At 39.0% G+C, this 22427-nt stretch overlaps 1 protein-coding gene across 1 annotated transcript in view; it reads left to right on the forward strand.

Annotated features, from left to right (window-relative positions):
• The first annotated feature begins 385 nt into the window (after window positions 1–385).
• The window catches only part of CMC1 (C-X9-C motif containing 1), a 73899-nt gene continuing 51857 nt past the window's right edge, over window positions 386–22427 (forward strand). The window contains exons 1-2 of the mRNA XM_029940373.1: window positions 386–449; window positions 6035–6124. Of these exons, the coding sequence (XP_029796233.1) occupies window positions 425–449; window positions 6035–6124 (115 nt within the window). The 5' untranslated portion in view covers window positions 386–424. The remainder of the gene's footprint in view (window positions 450–6034; window positions 6125–22427) is intronic.

Genomic DNA, 22427 nt, shown 5'->3' on the forward strand with positions numbered 1-22427 from the left:
GAAAGTACCTTAGCTTCTCTGCATCTGCATTGTCTTTATTTCATCCTTCAGTCCTAAAAAAAAAAAAACCTTTGTCCTTTGAATCTTTGTTCTCCTGTATTTCTCTCTGATGCTTTGAAGGTTTTTCTTTGCCTGTCATTTTCAGAAGTTTTATTATGATGTGTTTCTTTAGGTTTTTAACTGTTTTTCTTGAATTAATAGATTTATGTCTCTTGCCTCAGTAAATTTTTGTTAATGTTTACTTTTGTGTGTGTGTGTGTGTGTGTGTGTGAGAGAGAGAGAGAGAGAGAGAGAGATGGAACGTGAGCAGGGGAGGGGCAGAGAGAGAGGGAGACAGAATCTGAAGCAGGCCGCATGCTGTCCGCACAGGGCCAGACGTGGGGCCGAACTTAAACCTTGAGATCATGACCAAAGCTGAAGTCAGATGCTTAACCAACTGAGCCACCCAGGTGCCTCTCTTTTGCCTTATTTGGAAAGGTTTCAGTTATTATTTTTTCAAATAATTTTTTAGCTCTACATTCTTTTTCCTTTTTTTCTGAGACTCTGGTAAAATAAGTGATAGTTTTAAAAAATTTCTTTTATTTTTTGCCCTGCAGGTTCCTGAGCCTTATGTAGTTCATTTTAAAAAAAAAAGTTTTATTTTATTATGTCATCTCCATTTGATTTTTGTATATTAATCTTATATCTGGAAACCTTGTTTATTAGTTCTGTAGTTTTTTGTAGATTCTACTGGATTTTCTAGATAGACACTCTTAATTTTCTTTATTAAACTGTCTAGAACATCAGGTATAATGCTGAGTTAAACTGGTAAGAGCAGACTTCTTTACCTTGTTCCATATCTTAGGGGGAAAACGTTTGCAAGTGGGGTTTTTTTTTTCTGTAGATGCTATTTGTCATGTTGAGGAAGTTTCCTCCTGTTCCTACTTTGCTGGGGATTTTATTAGGGATGGATGTTAGATTTTTGTCAAATGTATGTTCTGGGTCTGTTGCGATACCATATGTTTTTCCTCTTTTAGCTTTTTAATCTGATGAATTACTTTTTCAATTTTTGATTGTTACGTCAATCTTGTAGTCCCAGGATAGACTCATTTAGTCATGAAGTATTATCTTTTTTTTATATTATTGGATTTAAATTGTACTTTTTTTTTTAAAGATTTTTACATCTATACTTATGATGGGATATTGGATTGTAGTTTTTCTTTAATGTCTTTGCTTGGTTTTGGTATCTGGATAGTGCTGGCCTTAGCAATTTTTTTAAGAGTGTATGGAATTGGTATTTCTTTAAAAAATTTTTTTAATGTTTATTTATTTTTGAGAGAGAAAGAGCAAAGGGGCAGGGGCAGAGAGAGGGAGAAACGGAATCCAAAGCAGGCTCCAGGCTCTGAGGCGTCAGCATAGAGTCGGATGCAGGGCTCGAACTCATGAACCATTAGTTCATGACTTGAGCCCAAGTCAGACACTTAACTGACTGAGCCATCCAGGCTTCCTGGTATTATTTCTTTTTTAAATGTTTGGTCAAATTCATGTGCAGCTATCTATGTCTGGTATTTTTTGGGAGAAGGAGAAGGCTTTATTTATTTATTTATTTATTTTCTAATCCCCCTCACTCCCCCTGAGAGAGAGAGAGAGAGCGTGAACAGGGGAGGGTCAGAGAGAGAGGGAGACACAGAATCCGAAGCAGGCTCCAGGCTCTGAGCTGTCAGCACAGAGCCCGACGCGGGGCTTGAACCCACGAACCGTGAGATCATGACCTGAGCCGAAGCCAGATGCTCAACCGACTGAACCACCCAGGTGCCCCAGTAGAAGGCTTTTAAATACAGATTCAATTTCCTTTTTTTTAATTGTTTTTATTTTTAATGTTTATTTTTTTATTTAGAAAGAGAGGGAGAGAGAGAGAGACAGCAAGCCAGGGAGGGGCAGAGAGAGAGAAGGGGAGAGAGAAATGCCAGGCAGGCTCTGCATTGTCAGCACAGTAAAAATGAAAGAAGGTTCTACTTGCTTAAGAATTTGCAGCATCTTCCCATTGTTCTCAGCATAAAATTCAACCGTGGGGCTCTAATGCATGAATCCTGAGGTCATGACCTGCGCCAAAACCAAGAGTCAGCTGCTTAATGAACTGAGCCACCCAGGTGCCCTGATTCTGTTTCTTTAATAGATAGGGGGCTGGATTTATCATCTGTCTACGTTAGCTTTGGTGGTTTGTGCTGTTAATTTTATTGGCTTACATTTAAAGATTATTTGAATATGTGATTTCAAAATCATTTTTGTAGGTTTATTTATTTCGAGAGAGTGTTAGAGCCTGCTTCTGTGTGCATGCAGGTGGGGGAGGGGCAGAGAGCAGGGGTTGGGGGGAGAGAATCCCAAGCAGGCTCCACACTGTCCATGCAGAGCCTGACACGGGGCTCCATCCCACCAACCATGAGGTCATGACCTCAGTCAAAATCGAGAGTTGGATGCTTAACCGACTGAGCCACCCAGGTGCCCCCAGAATGTGTGTCATTTTTAATGTTTGTGATACCTCTTTTTTCTTGGCTAGTGGTTTATCAATTTTAATAATCGTCTCAAAGAACCAGCTTTGGTGTCATTGTTTTTCTGTGTCATTTTATTTTCTCTTTTATTTGTTTTGCTTTAATCTTTATTATTATTTTTGTTGTTGGTTTTGTGTTCAGTTTATTCTTTTTCAGTTTCTCAAGGTGGAAGCTTAAGTTGTTGATTTAAGACCATTTTCTTGTCCAATGTAGACTTTTAGTGCTACAGATTTTCCTCTCAGTACTGTTTTAACTGCCTCACATAAATTATGATAGCTTCTATTTTTCTTTTCATTTACTTCAAAATAGTTTATTTCCCTTTTGATTTCTTCTTAGCTGCAGGGTTATTTATTATTGTTTTAAAAATATAATTTATTGGCAGATTGGCTTACATACAACACCCAGTGCTCATCCCAGCAAGTGCCCTCCTCAATGCCCATCACCCATTTTTCCCTCTCCCCCACTCCCACCCCCATCAACCCTCAGTTTGATCTCTGTATTTAAGAGTCTCTTGTGGTTTGCCTTCCTGCCTCTCTGTTTGTGTCTATTTTTTACTCCGCCCTTCCTCCTGCACGTGTTATTTAAAAGTGTGTTATTTGGGGGGCACCTGAGTGGCTCAGTCAGCTGAGCTTCTGACCTCAGTTCAGGTCATGACCTCGCAGTTGGTGAGTTCCAGCGCCCGCCCGTGTCGGGCTCTGTGCTGGCAGCTCAGAGCCTGGAGGCTGCTTCCCATTCTGTGTCTCCCTCTCTCTCTGCCCTCCCCCACTCATGCTCTATCTCTGTCTCCCTCTAAAAAATAAACATTAAAAAAAATTTTTTAAAGTGTGTTATTTGGTTTCCAAATATTTGGAGATTATCAAGACATCCTTCTGTTACTGATTTCCAACAGTTACATTGGTGTCAGGGAACATATTCTTTTAGACTTATTGAGATTATTTTCATGGTCTAGACTGTCATTTATCTTGGTTAATATTCAGCTGTTATCAACTGGATTCTATAAATGAGTCAAATTAACTGATGATATGGTTCAGGTACTTTATAGTTTTAATATGTAAATTTAAATGTATGTTTTTCTATTATGTTTTATATCACATTTGTGCATCATGAATTCATTTTTATTTTGCCTGAGAATATTCTCTAGTCTTGTGGCAGATTTTATTTTACAAAGGTCACAACATTGGGCGCTTGGGTGTCTCAGTTGGTATGTGGCTGACTTCAAGTCATAATCTCTAATCTCGTGGTTTGTGGGTTCGAGCCCCACATCAGTCTCTGCACTGAACGCAGCAGAGCCTGCTTGGGGTTCTCTCTCTCACTCTCCCTCTGCTCCTGTCTGCTCTCTCTCTCTCTCTCTCTCTGAAAATAAATAAACTTAAAAAAAGAAACAAAGCAACACAGTAAAAAAAAAAAAAAAGGTCACAACAGTGTCTTGCATTCCTCATGCTCTTCTGTAATGTGGCCTTGCAAGAAAGAATGGAGTCCTAACCCCCTGTGCCTGGGTAGAGCCTGTCCTTGGTGACTCGATCACGTCGTACAGTGGAAATGATGCTTCATGGCTTCTGTGACAGCGTCAGAAAGGCCGTACATACTGCTTTTGCTTGGTTTCCTTGAAACACTTACTCTCCAGACATTCCTTTTCACATTCCTCCCTCTCATGACCTACCTGTACTGTGAGAGGCCAAACCACGTGGAGGGGCCTTGGATGGGTGCTCTGGCGTGGGTCCTCACGGAGCCTGCGTCAGCCAGTGCAACCCAGCGTCAGATACTTTGGGGAAGAAAGAAGTCGTCTTCGAAGTAGGTCCTCCAGCCTTAACTTTTGCAGCTGTTGAAGTCAATCCCAAGTCATTTGACTCTTCTTCCTAGACGAGGTCCCAGATAATGTGAGGCAGAGAAGGGTCAGTTCTGCTTTGCCTTTCTAAATGACTGACCTGTAGGAGCTCTCTGTAGAACAGAATGCTTGTTTTATGCCACTAAGTTTGATTGGTGGCTTATCACAACAGTAGGGAATCACTTCTTCTCATTAGGGTATATAAGAGGTAGACCTTTCCATCCCTTCCTACCCGAAGATATCATTAACTTCACTCCTCATTGGTTTTGGAATTCTTGGCCATAAAGTGATGCACTCTCAGACCGCCGAGGTTTCGTCTCCGTCGTCTTCATGCCCCCGTGGCTTCCCAGGGAAACATGAGTAAATCTGAATCTCATTCCCTGTGAGGGTAGGGTTTTCTCCCTTTTGAAGCTTTTAGGCTTTTTGAGCTTCAGACATTTCTTCAAAGTGCATGTAGCTAATCTGTGGTTCATATCTGTCCGAGGACTCACATCTGTGTATTTACCTCAATGTATTTATCATGCGTATTCTTAAATCCTTTTTTTCCTTTAATTCTCAAGATTTGGATACTTATTGATTAAAGTTGGTTTTTCCCTTTCTCCGTGTTGTCCATCAAATTTAGTTAATTCTTGGCTGTTTTGTTGTCGATTTTGCTTTTGGAGATGCCCTCTTACACTCTCTGAAGATTCTCTCTCAGTTCATCGCCGTCTGCATCCAGAGGCTGTTGGGAATCGCACAGTACCAGGGAAAGTGGAGGGGTCCCTGGTCTTCCCGGCTGTCACTGGGAAACTTTCTGATCCTTTGGGGATAGATACATGTATTTACTTCTTTTACTCCTGGGTCTGGAGGCAGCAGCAGAGGTGATCCACTTGCTCCTGCTGAGGTATTTCAACCAATTATCCTTTGGGTTTTTGTTCAGGGAAGTCTCTTGCTTCCCATTTTTGCTGCTTCGGAGCATAGAGCAATACCTACTTTTGGCGTCTGTCTGTTTTCTTCCTGGGGAAAAACCCTGTGGGCATATGATTACCTCCTTTCATTTCATCTCATCTGCCTTTTGTCTTTCAAAGAGATTCATGATCATTTTGCTTTTCTTGAGGACACCTACCCCAGGGGTAGCTTTGTTTTTCAGGACTCTGAATTTAAGAAGCTGATAGGTGTGCTCTGTCATTTTAGTCTAATTGTGGTAGTTTTGTTTAAAATGCACAGAAATCTCACATGCTGTTTTTATGTGAACATGTAGTTCTTTCTTTCTTAGGCTTCTCATCACCAGCTTGAAACTACTCCCTTGTCTTGAGTCCCTTCATCTATCCTTGGATCTCAGTATTGATAAAAATCCTCTTTATGTGGACTGTATTAATAAGGAAAATTATACTATTTTGGTTTATGACGTTAATTTTGACAAGACTGCATGGAATGTGAGATCAAATAAAGTGTTGTAATATAGCTGGCAGAGATTTTTAGAAAGATACTCTCTATGTCCCACATTTCTTTCAGTTGTGTATAAAAAACATTCAGAATGATTTTTAGTGACTAAAATAGCCACAATTTTATGAGGTTTGAAGAGTCAGGTATGTTTGTATAGGCTTTTATTTTGCGTAAACCAGAGTGCTTATTTCTTCCCTAAACTAGTGATTTACTTGAGACTTCACTATATTAAAGAAAGGTCTTGTTTTTTTTTCAGAGCAGCATCTCAGACACGTCGAAAAGGATGTTTTGATCCCTAAAATAATGAGAGAGAAAGCCCGAGAGAGATGTTCTGAACAAGTTCAAGGTAAGATTCAAATATTCATATAAAGATCGAATACATTTTTTATAATATGATCTGAATTTAATCCTTAGCCTTAGAGTCAAGTAGTCAATGAATTAATATGTATGAATTGTTTCTCACCCTTTCCTTGAGATACCAGTATTCCAGCTTTCAGAACTTCCAGATGGTATTCAGTTCATTTACAATTTAAAAATATTCTCCCAAATTACTAGTAAAAAATGTTTTTTCCCCAGAAGTAGTTATATATAGAGAAAAACTAGGTATGAGCATTTTCGAGAAACAGGTTATTCTGGTGACTTTGTTAGGGAAAGAAAAAACATCAGATGTGACATGTACCTGTTTTTTTCTTCATCAGCATACACAGATATATATATATATATATATATATATATATATATTCTAAAATGATTTTCTTTGAGGTCATTGCCTGTTACTGAATTGTTAATGGAATCCCAATAGTACTTACAATGAGTCTGGGGTTTTTTTTGCTTTGTTTTTATTTTTACTTCTTTGTATATTACATTTCTTTTTTTTTAAATTACTTTTAAAGTTTGTTTATTTTTTAGAGAGAGAGAGAGAGAGAGAGACGGTGCAAGTGGGGAAGGGGCTGAGAGAGAGAGACAGACACAAAATACAAAGCAGGCTCCAGACTCTGAGCTGTCATCACAGAGTCCGATGCGGGGCTCGAACCCACAGAGATGTGGGATCATGAACTGAGCTAAGTCAGACGCTTACCCATCTGAGCCACCCAGGCGCCCCTGTATTTTACATTTCTAAGTGAAAGATATTTCTGTAAACGCACGCACTAGGCACTGACATACACATATTTTCTTTGGAAAAATGTTTCTTAACGTGAGTTATTCCTGTATTCTATGTATCTAGAGATATATTGGTGATTAATATATAACATTTAGTGAAAAATGTAAACAAAGCAGCAGAAGGTGAAAAATGAGGCCATAGATGGTGGGTAATTAGAAAAGCAGACGACAGTATTCCTGTAGAAATGCCTGTTTAAAAAACCTACCCCCTGGAACGGCCATCTAAGAGAGGTAGTGAAATTCTGCTGCTGTCGGCTGTTTCTCGTTCCCTTCTTCACGCTTCCCTGTAGTCTTCTTCCTTGAGGGACCGCACTGATTCTTAGTGAGGGTGATGGGCTGCAGCTCCCTGGCCAGTTTCTCTGCAGGGGGGCCAGGCTGTGTCAACTGGGTTTCGGTACCTTGTCAGTAATGTTTGGATGCCGGGAACATTTCTGTCCCTTTGATGCTCCTCTCCTTTGAGAATGACCTTTGGAATCGATGGAAACCGTAAAAGAAGAGTACGGACATCATGTGATGAGCATGTCTGTGTGCCTTAAGTGACTTATTATGACCTATTCCAGTTTCAGATCCATTCATAAATTAGATTGAAATTAAATGCCTCCATAAATAAATATATTATCAGTAATGAGCTAGTATCATTCTGCGATACTAGTTTTGCTTTCACTGTGAGTTAGTTGTTTGATGAGTGCTCACAGCCCCAGGTGTCAGGAGACGTTACCATTGCCACCTGCAGACAGGGTTGGGGGCAGTGCTGGCATTGGCAGGTGTCGTGCTCATCATCGCAAGAGGTAATCCTCCACTTGCCTCAGAACTTAAAAAAAAAATACATGTCCTGACTCAGGTGAGGGAGGAAAAAAACTAACAGTGTGTAATGTTATAGGGTTAGCTTTTCACTACTAGGACATTTACTGACTACTGATATATTTGGTCCGACATGATGAATATGAGATGTATTTATGATGTTTTTAACACATTGTTCTGGTATCTAGAATGAAATAAAGTAGCTAAATCAAATAGAGATTGAGGTTTTACTCACATGATTCAGATGAAAATGCAGAATATTTAGGGTTTGGGTTGCAGAGCTGCCTTTGCTTACTCTTAGTGTAACTGTGTTTTTGGTTTTTGAAATGAAAGAAAGAGAGTGTAACTTAAACATTTATTAGTTTGTGTGGCACAACTACTATCATATTATGGCACACAAAAATCTTTTCACCTTATAAAGTTTTTATTTAAATTCTAGTCAGTGGACACATGGTAAAATTGGTTTCCAATGTAGAATTTAGTGCTTCATCACTTCCTTATCAAAAGTTAAGTTTCTTAGGACATTGACTTGGCTAAGCTTTTGCTTTTTTAAATATGCTTAAAATCTTCAGAAGACTGGAAGGATCTTAAAATTTGAGATCTGCTTGGGTTGCTTCAATGCATTTGTCTCTATTAGAACATGTTATAACTATTGATTTTTGAATATTTGAATCTTTTATAGATAATCATATATTGATTATTGTTAGGCCGTGTGGTCCAAAACAGAGTTATAGAACCTAAAATTGATTATTTTATAAAACAGTAATCTTTAGTCGTCTTCCTGCCTAGCCGTGTGATTTAGTAAAGAACTGAGTACTAGCAGAACAACCACATTTGAACTGAACAATAAGATGTAATTTAGGATCAAGACACTTCCCTTGTAGGTTATTTACTATGTATAGCCTTTGCTTTATTAAGGACTTATAGGATTTCATATAAAAACATTATATGTGCTAATTGTATAGTTCATCGATAAAGATATAGGAATTTTAATTAGTGATCTGACTTTCTACTAAGTGCCTGAAACCTGATTATGTAGGAAAGCTTTTCTGTTTGATTTTTTTTGCATGTCATTTCAACCCAGCTGATCATAAGAATTGGGTCACACTGCCAGCAACTTAGGTTTGTGAAGGGACTGGAACAGCTTTTCCAGGGACAAAGAGAAATGAAATCACTTTCAATGAAAGAAAGATGCCTCATTATAGTCACCAACAGCAGTTATTGACAGCTACACTTCCTATTAACAAGGAGCGTTTAACTAAGAGTTTGTCTGTTGGATCTTTGGACTTGATCTAATTTGCTAGCATTAATTAGTTTCTTTTGAGCACAGACACTTGGTGCTCACAGCTATAGATTTGGAGGGCTAATTAGGATAGAAAATTGAACAGAATGGGGTAAGGCATTAACCTTCAACCATTACCAGCTGGGACACTGATAAAGACCACAGAGTCCAAATGCTCCCTATTGATGTGAAGAGTACCCTAATGAATATCAATTTCAGCCAGGTTGCTATATTCTTACTAGTTCTCTCTTCATTATAATTTTTAACCAGTTTCCATGATACCTTCATTATCTGTATATACACTATTGGTTTTTACTATACAATGATTTAGTCTGAGTCGCACATTTCATCTTATGTTTAAACGTAATTAGAATTTGTCTTAAGTAGCAGATAACATTTAGAATGTTTCATTGTTATATACCTTAATACTTCTAAAATTTAACTTTTTTTATACTTACCTAATTCTTACTCTACAGTGGATTTTTGTAAAGTCACAGTAACTTTATGATTTCAAAATAGTGAAAACTATAACCTGAAACAAGAAAAATCTCAGCTTTTGGGTGAGAGTTAAGCAGTGTTTTTGTTGAACTGGAGTCAACTTGACAACCTTTGTCTTTATAAAATATGATTTTTTTTTGTGTTCTTTTTGAAAAGTAGTACTCCTTACCCTTTGGAATTTAACTTTGGTTTGTTGAGTAAAGGTGGCTTGACGTAAAGATTAGATGTAGAGTTGAAAATCCTGATCTTATTATTACATGAACTTGACAAGATTATAAACTGTTGGTCGGACATATATCTACAGAAAAGCAAATGATCAATTGATTTGGATAGAAAACTAAACTTTATAGTATTCTTCTTTTGCCAGTGATATTGGCAGTGAATAGAGCCAATAACAGAAATTACCAAAGTGCATTTGTAGATGTTAACACAGTGATTGCTGACTATGTTGGGAATGGAACTTAAGGTAAATTCTAGAATGACCTGTCTCTCTCCTAGTCTCCCCACTTCCCAAAAGCCAAAACAAATTCTCTTCCATCATTGCTTTTTGTGGATCTGGGAGTTCCCAGCTTGTGGTGTTTTAGGAAGATGTGTGATGACCTCTGGAGGTTACTTCCGTTCTGACTTTTTCCATGTGTTTGACTCTTTGCTAATTTAAGGATTTACATTTTCTGTGTTAGTAATTTAATGATTTATATTTTCTGTGTTAGTAATATTATTTGTCATATATGTTGTATGTAATGTATAGTTTGTTACATATATACTGTAGATCATATGTATATATTAGTAACGTATGCATTTTAGTGATACAGTTTCTCTTCTGGAAATAGTCCATGAGAGGTAGAGTCCCTGAACTATTTTGTAAAAATTCATTGTTTTGTTGCTGTTTTTGAATTGCATCGTTGGCATTTGATATAAAGTTTCCATGTTGAATAATGAGGTTTGGTTTGAATATAGTATTTTTTTTTCTTGTTGCTATGACACATCAAGACCAAAATAGTACTCTGTCATCAGGGATGGCCCGGAGCTGTCTTTAACCTAGGTATATCCTCCTGCCCACGGATCCTTGCATCCTTGGGGCCTTCTTTTACCACATTTTAATGTTTCTTTTGTATCAGTGTCTTCTGCTGTAGTCTTTTTGATCTTTTGGCCAATAAATAGATGGGTTAGTTTTTTTTTTAATGTTCATTCATTCATTCTTGAGAGAGAGGGAGAGAAAAGGAATCCCCCTCCTCACTGTCCGCACAGAACCCAATGTGGGGCTTGAGGTCCCGAACTGTGAGATCATAACCTGAGGTGGATGCTTAACCTTCTAAGCCACCCTGGTGCCCCAGGTGGGGTCACTTTTACAGAAATTATAGAAAGCACAAGGAAGCATGGATTGTTCATCTCTTTGAAACATGGCAGAGCTGTAGTTAACACAGAAGCTTGAAAAAATGCCTGTCTCTGTCAGTCACATGCAATTAAATATGTTACATTTTGCTAAATTCTAAAGATAATGTGAACTGACAAAAAAGATAATCAAATTAAGAATGCTTTGGATATTCTTTAGGATGTTTACAGGCAGAAAACTACCAAAACATTAGTAAAACAAATTGGAGGGCTGTCGACTGCAAATGGTCAAAGTAAGCAATCTATCCAGCTGTCTCTTGAACCTGCCAAAAACTTTTCCTTTGCTGTTTGAATGATGCTGTTATTGCCACATAGAGTTTTGCCATTGAACAGTTCAGCAATGTTAACTAACACTAAAGTGGAGGTGCAGCTATTTTGGGTAGACTAGGAGGGAGGTATGTAAAATCCCGAAACATGACGCATCTCTGTTATGTGTAAGATTATGCTGTGGACTCCAAGAAGTATGGAGCGACGAGGTCCATCTCCGCTCCTCTGCACCTGCACTGACCGTGCACAGATCTGCACAGTGGCACGGATCACCGCCACCGCGGCTGGGTTTGGTGATTGGCTAGGAAGACTCACAGGACTCAGCATGCACTCATACTCATGGCTAAGATTTATCGCAGGCAGAGGACACAAGCAAAACCAGCAGAGGGAAAAGGCACGTGAGATGAAGCCCAGAAGAAGCCAGGCGCAAGCTTCCAAGAGTCCTCAGCCAGTAGCATCACTCAGGATGTGCGTAATTCCTGCAGCGTTGAACTGTGACAGCACATGTGAAAGGTTGTCCCCCAGGGAAACTCACGAGAGAGTTTTCATGAGGAGTTTGTCACATGAGCATCCTTTGGTTAGCACTGCAAAAATATCAGACCCCCAGAAGGAAAGCCAGTGTTTGGCATAAACCATATGGTTTGCACAGTTTAGACATGGTGAGCAACTCCTAGCAATTAGAGAATGCTGGGAACACTCCCGAAATCCAAGTGGTCAGACACCAGCTAATGGCCAGCATTGCAGACAGGCCTTTATGAGGATAGCAGCACCAGGCCCACCGTGGCTCCCCCTTTCTGCCATGGACATAATACAGATTAATTGCCAGTAAGTACTTGTGTAGGCCTTTCAGGTCTGATGTCATGACACTCATCACAAGTAGGGGACCTATATCTGACAAATACAGCTTAATTCTTTTTCTTTTTCTTTATTTTTTTTTTACTGTTTACAGCTGGCTTTTTATTTTTATTTCTTTAATTATTTACTGTAGTTTATTGTCAGGTTGGTTTCGTATAACACCCAGTGCTCATCCCATCAAGTGCCCTCCTCCATGCCCATCACCCACTGTCCCCTCTCCCCAACCCCATCCACCCTCAGTTTGTTCTCCGTATTTAAGAGTCCCTTGTGGTTTGCCTCCCTCCCTCTCTCTATTTTTCTCCCTTCCCCTCCCCTATGGTCTCTATTAAGTTTCTCCTGTTCCACATATGAGTGAAAACATGATATCTGTCTTTCTCTGCCTGACTTATTTCACTTAGCATAACACCCTTGAGTTCCATCCACATTGCTACAAATGGCCAGATTTCATTCTTTTTCATTGTCCTGTAGTCTTCCATTGTGTATATAAACCACATCTTCTTGATCCATTCATCAGTTGATGGACATTTTTTTGGCTATTGTTGACAGTGCTGCTATGAACATTGGGGTACATGTGCCCCTATGCATCAGCACTTCTGTATCCCTTGGGTAGATCCCCAGTAGTGCTATTGCTGGGTCATAGGGGAGTTCTATTGATAGCTTTTCTGAGGAGCCTCCACACTGTTTTCCAGAGCAGCTGTACCAGTTTACATTCCCACCAACAGTGTAGGAGGGTGCCCGTCTCTCCACATCCTCGCCAGCATCTGTACTCTCCTGATTTGTTCATTTTAGCCACTCTGACTGGTGTGAGGTGGTATCTCAGTGTGGTTTTGATTTGTGTTTCCCTGATGATGAGTGATGTTGAGCATCGTTTCATGTGCCTGTTGGTCATCTGGATGTCCTCTTTGGAGAAGTGTCTGTTCATGTCTTCTGCCCATTTCTTCACTGGATTATTTGTTTTTCAGGTGTGGAGTTTGGTGAGTTCCTTATAGATTTTAGATATTAGACCTTTATCTGATATGTCATTTGCAACTATCTTTTCCCATTCTGTCAGTTGCCTATTACTTTTGTTGATTGTTTCCTTTGCTGTGCAGAACCTTTTTATCTTGATGAGGTCCTAATAGTTCATTTTTGCTCTTGATTCCCTTGCCTTTGGGGATGTGTTGAGTAAGAAATTGCTGGGGCTGAGGTCAAAGAGGTTGTTTCCTGCTTTCTCCTCTAGGGGTTTGATGGTTTCCTGTCTCACATCCAGGTCCTTCATCCATTTTCAGTTTATTTTTGTGAATGGTGTAAGAAAGTGGTCTAGTTTTATTCCTCTGCTTTTTGCTGTCCAGTTCTCCCAGCACCACCTGTTAAAGAGGCTGTCTTTTTTTCCATTGGATATTCTTTCCTGCTTTGTCGAAGATTAATTGGCCATACACTTGGGGGTCCACTTCTGGTTTCTCTATTCCATTGGTCTATATTGTCTGTCTTTCTGCCACTACCATACTGTCTTGATGATTATAATTTTGTAGTAGAAGCTAAAGTCTGGGAATGTGATGCCTCCCATTTTGGTTTTCTTCTTCAGTATTACCTTGGCTATTTAGGGTCTTTTGTGGTTCCATACAAATTTTATGATTGTTTGTTTTATCTTTGCAAAGAATGCTAGTACAAGTTTGATTGGGATTGCATTGGATGTGTAGATTGCTTTGGGTATTATTGACATATTAACAATATTCTCCAGATGCATGAGCATGGAATGTTTTTCCGTTTCTTTGTGTCTTCTTCAATTTCCTTCATAAGTTTTCTTTAGCTTTCATCATACAGATCTTTTACATCTTTGGTTATGTTTATTCCTAGTTATTTTATGGTTTTTGTGTAACTGAATGGGATCAGTTTCTTGATTTCTCTTTTGGTTGCTTCATTATTGGTGTATAAAAATGTCACTGATTTCTGTACATTGATTTTGTACCCTGTTACTTTGCTGAATTCATGGATCAGTTCTAGCAACTTTATGGTGGAGTCTGTCGGGTTTTCCAAGTAGAGTATTATATCGTCTGTGAAAAGTTAAAGTTTGACTTCATCTTTGCGAATTCTGGTCCCTTTTATTTCCTTTTGTTGTCTGATTGCTGATGCTAGGGCTTCCAGCACTAGGTTAAACAATTGTGGTGAGAGTGGACACCACCCCTGTCGTGTCCCTGATCTCAGGGAAAGCTCTCAGTTTTTCCCCATTGAGGATGATGTTAGTTGTGGGCTTCTCATAAATGGCTTTTATGATGTTTAAGTATGTTCCTTCTATCCCAACTTTCTCTGGGGTTTTTATTAAGAAAGGATGCTGTATTTTGTCAAATGCTTTTCTGCATCTGTTGACAGGATCATATGGTTCTTATCTTTTGTTAATGTGATACATCACATTGATTGATTTGTGAATATTGAACCAGCCCTGCAGCCCAGGGATGAATTCCACTTGATCATGGTGGATAATTATTTTTATATGCTGTTGAATTCGATTTGCTAGTATCTGCCTGTAGTTCTCTTTTCTTCCTGAGTGTCTGTCTGGTTTGGGAATCAAAGCGATGCTGGCTTTGTAGAGTGTGTCTGTAAGTTTTTCTTCCATTTCTGTTTTTTAGAACAGCTTGAGAAGAATGGGTATTAACTCTGATTTAAATGTCTAGTAGAATTCCCCAGGGAAGCTACCGGGTCCAGGGCTCTTTATTTGTTGGGAGATTTTTGATAACTGATTTAATTTCTTCAATAGTTATGGGTCTGTTCAGATTTTCTATCTCTTCCCATTTGAGTTTTGGTAGTGTGTGTGTGTTTAGGAATTTGTCCATTTCTTCTAGGTTGTCCAGTTTGTTGGCATGTGATTTTTCACAGTATTCTCTGATAATTGCTTGTATTCTGAGGGATTGGTTGTAATAAGTCCATTTTCATTCATGATTTTGTCTATTTGGGTGTTCTCTCTTTTCTTTTTAAGAATCCTGGCTAGAGGTTTATCAATTTTGTTTATTTTTTCTTCAAAAAAACCAACTCTTGGTTTCATTGATCTGTTCAGCTGTTTTTGTGGATTCTATATTGTTTATTTCTGCCCTGATCTTTATTATGTCTCTTCTTCTGCTGAGTTTGGGGTGTTCTTGCTGCTCTGCTTCTATTTCCTTTCAGTGTGCTGTCAGATTTTGTATTCGTGCTTTTTCTAATTTGTTGAACTAGGCCTGGATTGCAGTTTATTTTCCTCTTAGGACTGCCTTTGCTGCATCCCAAAGAGTTTGGATTGTTGTATTTTCATTTTCATTTGTTAGCATATACTTTTTAATTTCTTCCCTAATTGCCTGATTGGCCCATCTGTTCTTTTGTAGCCTGTTCTTTAACCTCCATGCTTTTGGAGGTTTTCCAGACTTTTTTCCTGTGGTTGATTTCAAGTTTCATAGCATTGTGATCTGAAAGTACGTATGATCTCAATTCTTTTATATTTATTGAGGGCTGCTTTGTGACCTAGTATGTGATCCATCTTGGAGAATGTACCATGTGTTCTTGAGAAGAAAATTTCATAGCTTCGAGATGTAGAGTTCTAAATATATCTGTCAAGTCTATCTGGTTCAATGTGTCATTTAGGTCCATTGTTTCTTTAGTGATTTTCTGTGTAGTTGATCTATGCATGGCTGTAAGTAGAGTATTAAAGTCTCCTGCAATTAGCACATTCTTATCAATAAGATTGCTTATGTTTGTAACTGTTTTATGTATTTGGGTGCTTCTAAATTCAGTGCATAGACATTTATAATTGTTAACTCTTCATAGTGGATAGACCCTGTAATTATATAATGCCCTTCTTCATCTCTTGTTACTGCCTTTAAAGTCCAGTTTGTCCAATATAAGTATGCCTACTCCAGTTTTCCTTTGACTTCCAGTATCATGATAGATATTTCTCCATCCCCTCACTTTCAATCTGAAGGTGTCCTAAGGTCTAAAATGAATCTCTCGTAGACAGAAAATAGATGGATCTTGTTTTTTTAAATCCATTCTGATACCCTATGTCTTTTGATTGGAGCATTAATCCATCACATTCAGTATTATTATTGAAAAATATGGGTTTAGAGTCATTGTGCTATTTGTAGGGTTCATGCTTGTAGTGGGATCTCTGGTACTTTGTGTTCCTTGCAATAATTCCCTCACAGAGTCCCCCTTAGGATCTCCTGTGGGGCTGCTTTAGTGATGAATTCCTTCAGTTTTTGTTTATTTGGGAAAACCTTTATCTCTCCTATTCTGAATGACAGGCTTGCTGGATAAAGGATTCTTGGCTGCATATTTTTCCTGTTCATCACATTGAAGATTTCCTACCATTCATTCCTGGCCTGCCAAGTTTCAGTAGATAGGTCTGCTACTACCCTTATATGTCCACCTTTGTGTGTAAGGCCCGTTTATCCCTAGCTGCTTTCAGAATTCTCTGTTTATCCTTATATTTTGCCAGTTTCACTATGATATGTTGTGCAGAAGATCGATTCAAGTTGTGTGTGAGGGGAGTTTTTTGGGCCTCTTGGATTTCAGTGTCTGTTTCCTTCCCTAGGTTAGGGAAGTTCTCGGTTGTGGTTTGTTCAAATACTGCTTCAGCCCCCACCCGCTTCTTCTAGAATTCCTGTGATATGGATATTGGTCCGTTTGATTGTGTCAATCAGTTCTCAAATTTTTGTTTCATGCTCCTAGATCAATTTTTATCTCTCTTTTTCTCAGATTCCTCCTTTTCTATAATTGTATCTTATAATTCACCTATTCTCCTCTCTGCCTCTTCAATTCATGCATTGGCTGCCTCCATTTTATTATGTATCTCATTTATAGTATTTTTTAGTTCATCATAACCGTTTTTAAGATCCATGATCTTTGTAGTGATAGCTTCTCTGATGTTTCCTATGCCTTTCTCAAGCCCAGCGATTAATTTTATGAGTATTGTTCTAAATTCTTGTTCAGTTATGTTGCTTCTATCTGTCTTGATCAATTCTTCAGCTGTCAGTTCTTTCTGGAATTTCTTTAGAGGAGAGTTCTCCCGTTTTGGCTAGCTTTCTGTCTGTTGTAAGTTTTAAAGGCCTATTGTGTGCTCTGCACCTGTGAGTACTGCTCTATTAAAGGAGGCTTATAGACTGTCCAGGGCCTGTCCGTTCAGGAAGTGTTCTTTTAAGGGTGTCCTTGGTCTCTCATTGTGACTTTGGCTATTTTATATCCTTCCTCGTAGTGATGTTTTGGACTCTCCACCATGTGTGCTTTGGCTTAGTCCTTGAAGTAGTCCTATGAGGCTGTCTTCCTAGTAGACTCCGTCTCCTTTCTTCCCAGACTCTTGAGGTTCAGAGTCCTTTGGCTTCAGCCCTTCTTTGTTTGAGAGATGTGGGCGGGAAGTACTGTATCCCCTATTTGTCCGCCATCTTCCCACTGAGTCTACCCAGCTAAATTATTTTTAAAACAACCGAGCAAACTATATGGTGGTCATTATTCATTGATTTAGTGGTTCTCGGTTACATTTGTTAATTCATACCGATAGTATGTTAATTCATACAGTAGTGGGACTTAATGGCTTATTATGATTGTCTTGCTTCTGAATAACAGGGCAATTTTATAATAAAATTATAATTATACATAAATTGTCTTGAATAAATTAACTAGTTTTCCTCTCACAGAGAAAAGTGCAGTCTGTTTTAGAAGTAAGTTAAACCTTTTTAAAAAAATGTTTGAGAGAGAGTGAGAGTGCGTGTGTGTGTGTGAGCGAGGGAGAGACAAAGAGGAAGAGAGAAGAGTCTAAAGCAGGTTCCTCACTGTCAGCGCAGAGCCCAACTCAGGGCTTGATTCCATAAACCATGAGGTCATGGCCTGAGCCTGAAACAAAGACTAGGACGCTTAACTGACTGAGCCACCCAGGAGCCTTGAAGTAAGTTAAATCTTTAAATGACTTGATTCACAGGGAATTATATTGGAGCAGATGAATTTAATATGTTAAACAACTAATGTATGCAACTCCTTTTCGAAGGTTTAAGTGTAAAAAGTGTACATTTGAACACAAAAGCAAAGAATTACATAACTTGAAACGTAGAAATATCATTAAGATGAAAAAATATTACTAACCTAAAATACAAGCTCACTATTCTGCCATTACTTCATTAGCAAGTTTTTGTTATATCCCTGGTTTCCTAGACCATGCCTTTCAGTGGTTTTGCTGTGAGAATTTTAGATCTTTCACTTTAAGAGGAATTAACCCAAAATTAAATGTGATCGTTAAAAAGTACTATCCCTTGTTTATAAAATCTTAGCACGAGATCAGCTTTCTTTTAAGCTAACTGATCCTTGAGTTGTAATGGTGTTCTTTCCATATAATCAAGTCAAGTGTAGGTAACCTTTTTGCAGATACCCACAAATAATTTTATTTTGATTGAAATACATTCTTAAAAGAATACTATCTGTTGGAAAAATAATTTATGGAGAAATCTGGGTTGTACAAAACTCTGGAATGCATTTAGATTTAGAACTATTTAAAAAATAATCCGTTCCTGGGCCACCTGGGTGGCTCAGATGATTGAACATCCGGCTTTGGCCCAGGTCATGATCTCTGTTCGTGAGTTCGAGCCCTGTGTCAGGCTCTGTGCTGACAGCTAGCTCAGAACCTGGAGCCTATTTTCAGATTCTGTGTCTCCCTCTCTCTCTGACCCTCCACTGCTCATGCTGTCTCGCTCTCGCGCTCTCTCTCTCTCTCTCTCTCAAAAATAAATAAAACATTAAAAAATTTAAAAAAAATCAGTTCCTTTTCAGAGGGGGCTAGAATTTGCTTCAAACTGTAAGGTATAAACCAGATAAAAGTAATATTTATTATATTTTGCTCAGTTTTGTTATGTTTAACAAAGTATATGAAAACAATGTTGCATTATTATCATGAAGCAAATTTTAAACCGGATTCTAGATTACAGTTGTAGCCTAGTATGTGTCTCCTCTTCCAGTTCATTTTTCTGACCTTTTAGAGGAACACAAAATATAGAGTAAATTGTAAATCACATAACGAAACAGTCTAAATAGTAATGATTTCTTATGATTTACTCAGATTTTTGGAGTACCATTCAATTAAACAGGTACAGAGACTTTTTAATGTTTATTTAAAAATTTTTAAATGTTTATTTTTGAGAGAGGGAGAGAGCACATGAGTGGTGGTGGGGCAGAGAGAGAGAGACACACACACACACACACACACACACACACAACACACACACAGAAACACAGAATCAGAAGTTGCTGAGCTGTCAGCACAGAGCCTGATGTGGGGCTTGAACCCACAAACTGGGAGATCATGACCTGAGCTGAAGTCGGATGCTTAACTGACTGAGCCACCCACGTGCCCGTAATGTTTATTTGTTTTTGAGAGAGCACAAGCAGGGGTAGGGCACAGGGAGAGGGAGACACAGAATCTGAAGCAGGCTCCAGACTCTGAACTGTTAGCACAGAGCCCAGTATGGTGCTTGAATTCATGAACTGTGATATCATGACCTGAGCTGAAGTCAGATGCTCAACTAAGCCACCTAGGCGTCCCAAACGGATATAGAAATTTTAGTCTGAGGCCCGTAAACAAGTTTACCTGGCATCATATTTTAATAGATTGGTTTTCTCCACTGTGTTCATATTTGAAAATAAAGTTTGCAAATATTTTAGTATCAGCCAGTGATTACATCATAAAAGTATATTTTTATAAACAAAACAGACTTTTTAGTTTTCCTTAAGCAGTTGAATGGAACCTCAGGGTTATATGGAACATACGTTATTCAGAAATGCTTAGCAAGTACTTATTTCCTAGTATTTATTCACCATTATGTGAACGGCGAATAAAGCAAAGACTTTTACCATTAGGGACCTTACGTTTCAGCAGAGGGAGATAAATATTGTAGCTTACTGTGAGTAAGTAGAAGTGATGTGGAGAAAACGAAAGGAGCTAGAATGGGGCTGCGGTTTTGAATAGGTGGTCAGGGTAGGCCTCACCGAGAGAGGGGCGTTTGCACAAAATTTGTGAAAGGCGAAGGAGTGAGATGTGCAGGTGTGTGGAGGAGCGGCGTGAGCAGCGCCCGCAGATGGGCGCGCTGGACAGCTGGCGTGGGAGGAGCACCTAGGATCCCGCGGTGAGCGGGAGTGAGGGAGGACAGAGGGGCTCGGCGGGCTGATTGGGGCAGGATCATTTTGGATCTTACAGGTACCGAGGGCTTGTGGGTACTAAGGAGAGAAAGGGAAACACTTAAGTGCCTTACAGCAGAAGACAGGGTCTGGTCCACTGTTTATAAGCAGCTGCTGTGTTCAGTATCCGTGCACTAGGGACAAGGGCAGAGTCAGGGACACCAGTTCAAGAACGTGATTGTGATCATCCAAGAGGCAAGTGAATGTGGATTAAAGGGGTGGCAGCAGTCAGATGATGAGATTGCGCATCCTGGGTGCCGGGGGCTGTCAGTTAAGTGTCCAGCTCTTGATTTCGGCTCAGGTGGTGATCTCGTGGTTTGTGAGATTGAGCCCTGCTTTGGGATCTGCACCGACAGCGCGGACCGTGCTGGGGAATCTCTCTCTCTGCCCCTCGCCTGCTGTGTGCTCACTCTCGCGTGCTCGCTCTCTGTCTCTTTCTCAAAATAAACATGAAAAAACCAGAATGAGCACATCCATGATATATTTTGAAGAGGCCACTAGGAAAGACCTAACTACTCCCTGTTATGTGTCCTGAACGAGTGAAAGAATGAGATTGTAGTAACAGAGATGAGGACGAATGTGTGTGGAGAAATACTATTATTCTAGTTTGGTGTTTTAGTGATTGATACATTAAGAGTTTGGTTTTGGACAGGTTAGTAAAAATAGTAAAAATTAATCATTGTTTTAAAGGGAAACAGAGGAGTAGAAGAATGGTTATCCAACTGTGGTGGTTCTGGTGTTTTTCTAATATTTTTATGTAAATAGTGCAAGTTCTCTTAGTGTATATTTGGCGTACAATTTTAACCTGGACAATGCTAGATTAAAAGCTAACATTTTTCTTTCTTGGTTTTCCTTAAAGAGTCCACATAGACCACTTCCCTTCCAGAGCAAGTCATAACTACGCTGTTGTGTTAATTTAACAAACTCTGCCTCAGTACTAGTGGGCAAATAATGGTGCCAAGTGCAGAGGGGAGTATGAGGCTATGGTCTCCTTCCACAGTAAAGAGATTAAGGTACCTATTCAGTATCGTGGGGCTTGTTAATATGTCATAGTTGATATTAGAATCCAGGTTTCTTAATTTTCAGCTTAGTGCTCTTCCATTAACATACCATTTAACTGTGTCCAACATTGCAAATATAGTTTATCTCTGCTGACTTTAGTCAGTTGGAAGTGGCTGCCTAGCATACTGTGAAGGAGGTCAGTCAAGAACAGCGCCGGGCGCCTGGGTGGCGCAGTCGTTTACACTCCCGACTCTTGATTTTGGCTCAGGCCATGAGTTCACGGTTGTGGGGTTGAGCCCTCTGCTGCTCCCCTGCCCCCTCCCCTGCCCCCTCCACTTGAGTGCTCGCTCTCTCTCTCTCTCTCTCTCTCTCTCTCTCTCAAATTAAAAAAAAAAATCATGTCCATGGTGTAATTCTAATACCATTATAATTACATGTTGAAAAAAATAAATACATCCAAAGTGTAATAAGTATGTGGAAACACGGGAAGAAGCAGCTGGATCATAGGTTATTTCTTTCCCTCTGCATAGCTCTTTCACATTCTTCAACATGAAAACATTACTTGAGCTTCTTTGTATCCTGCATGCACAAATTACAAGTTTATAGCTTGATGAATTATTGTGACAGTCAACAGATACGTGTAACCAGAATTAAAGTCCGAGATAGAAATTAGCACAGCCTTCTTTGGGCCCTCTCCCAATCACTGTCCTTTGCTTCTTCTGCCAAAAGAAACAGCATTTTGACTGAGAACTGCGTAAACTTAATTTGCCTTGGTTTTAATTTAAATGGAATCATACGGTATGTGATCTTTGGTGTCTGGCTTTTTACTCAACATTGCATTTGTTAGATTTGTCTACAGTTTTGCAAGTAGTAAGTAGTAGTTCCTTCATTTTCATTATTACAGAGTACCATTATATGAATGTGCTATGATTTGTAGCACAGAAATGGGATTTCTGGGTTGTACAATGTATATAGTGTCCAGCAGAAGACGTTGAGCTGACTTCCAAGTTAAAAAAAAAATAAAACAACCATAAAAGGATATGAGGCTAGGAAGGAGAAGGCTGGGTGATTTTTATTTTCTTAGGATGGATTTTTTAAAAATTCTCCATAATGAACATGTATTTTTAAAAAAATGAAACTTTAAAGAATCAGATGTATTTTATAATACAAAATTATAAACATAAATAACTTTTTGTATGTTCATATACTACAAACATAATAGATCGCAAAG

The sequence above is a fragment of the Suricata suricatta genome, chromosome 5 (genome assembly GCF_006229205.1).
Source record: "Suricata suricatta isolate VVHF042 chromosome 5, meerkat_22Aug2017_6uvM2_HiC, whole genome shotgun sequence".
Classification (NCBI taxonomy): Eukaryota; Metazoa; Chordata; class Mammalia; order Carnivora; family Herpestidae; genus Suricata; species Suricata suricatta.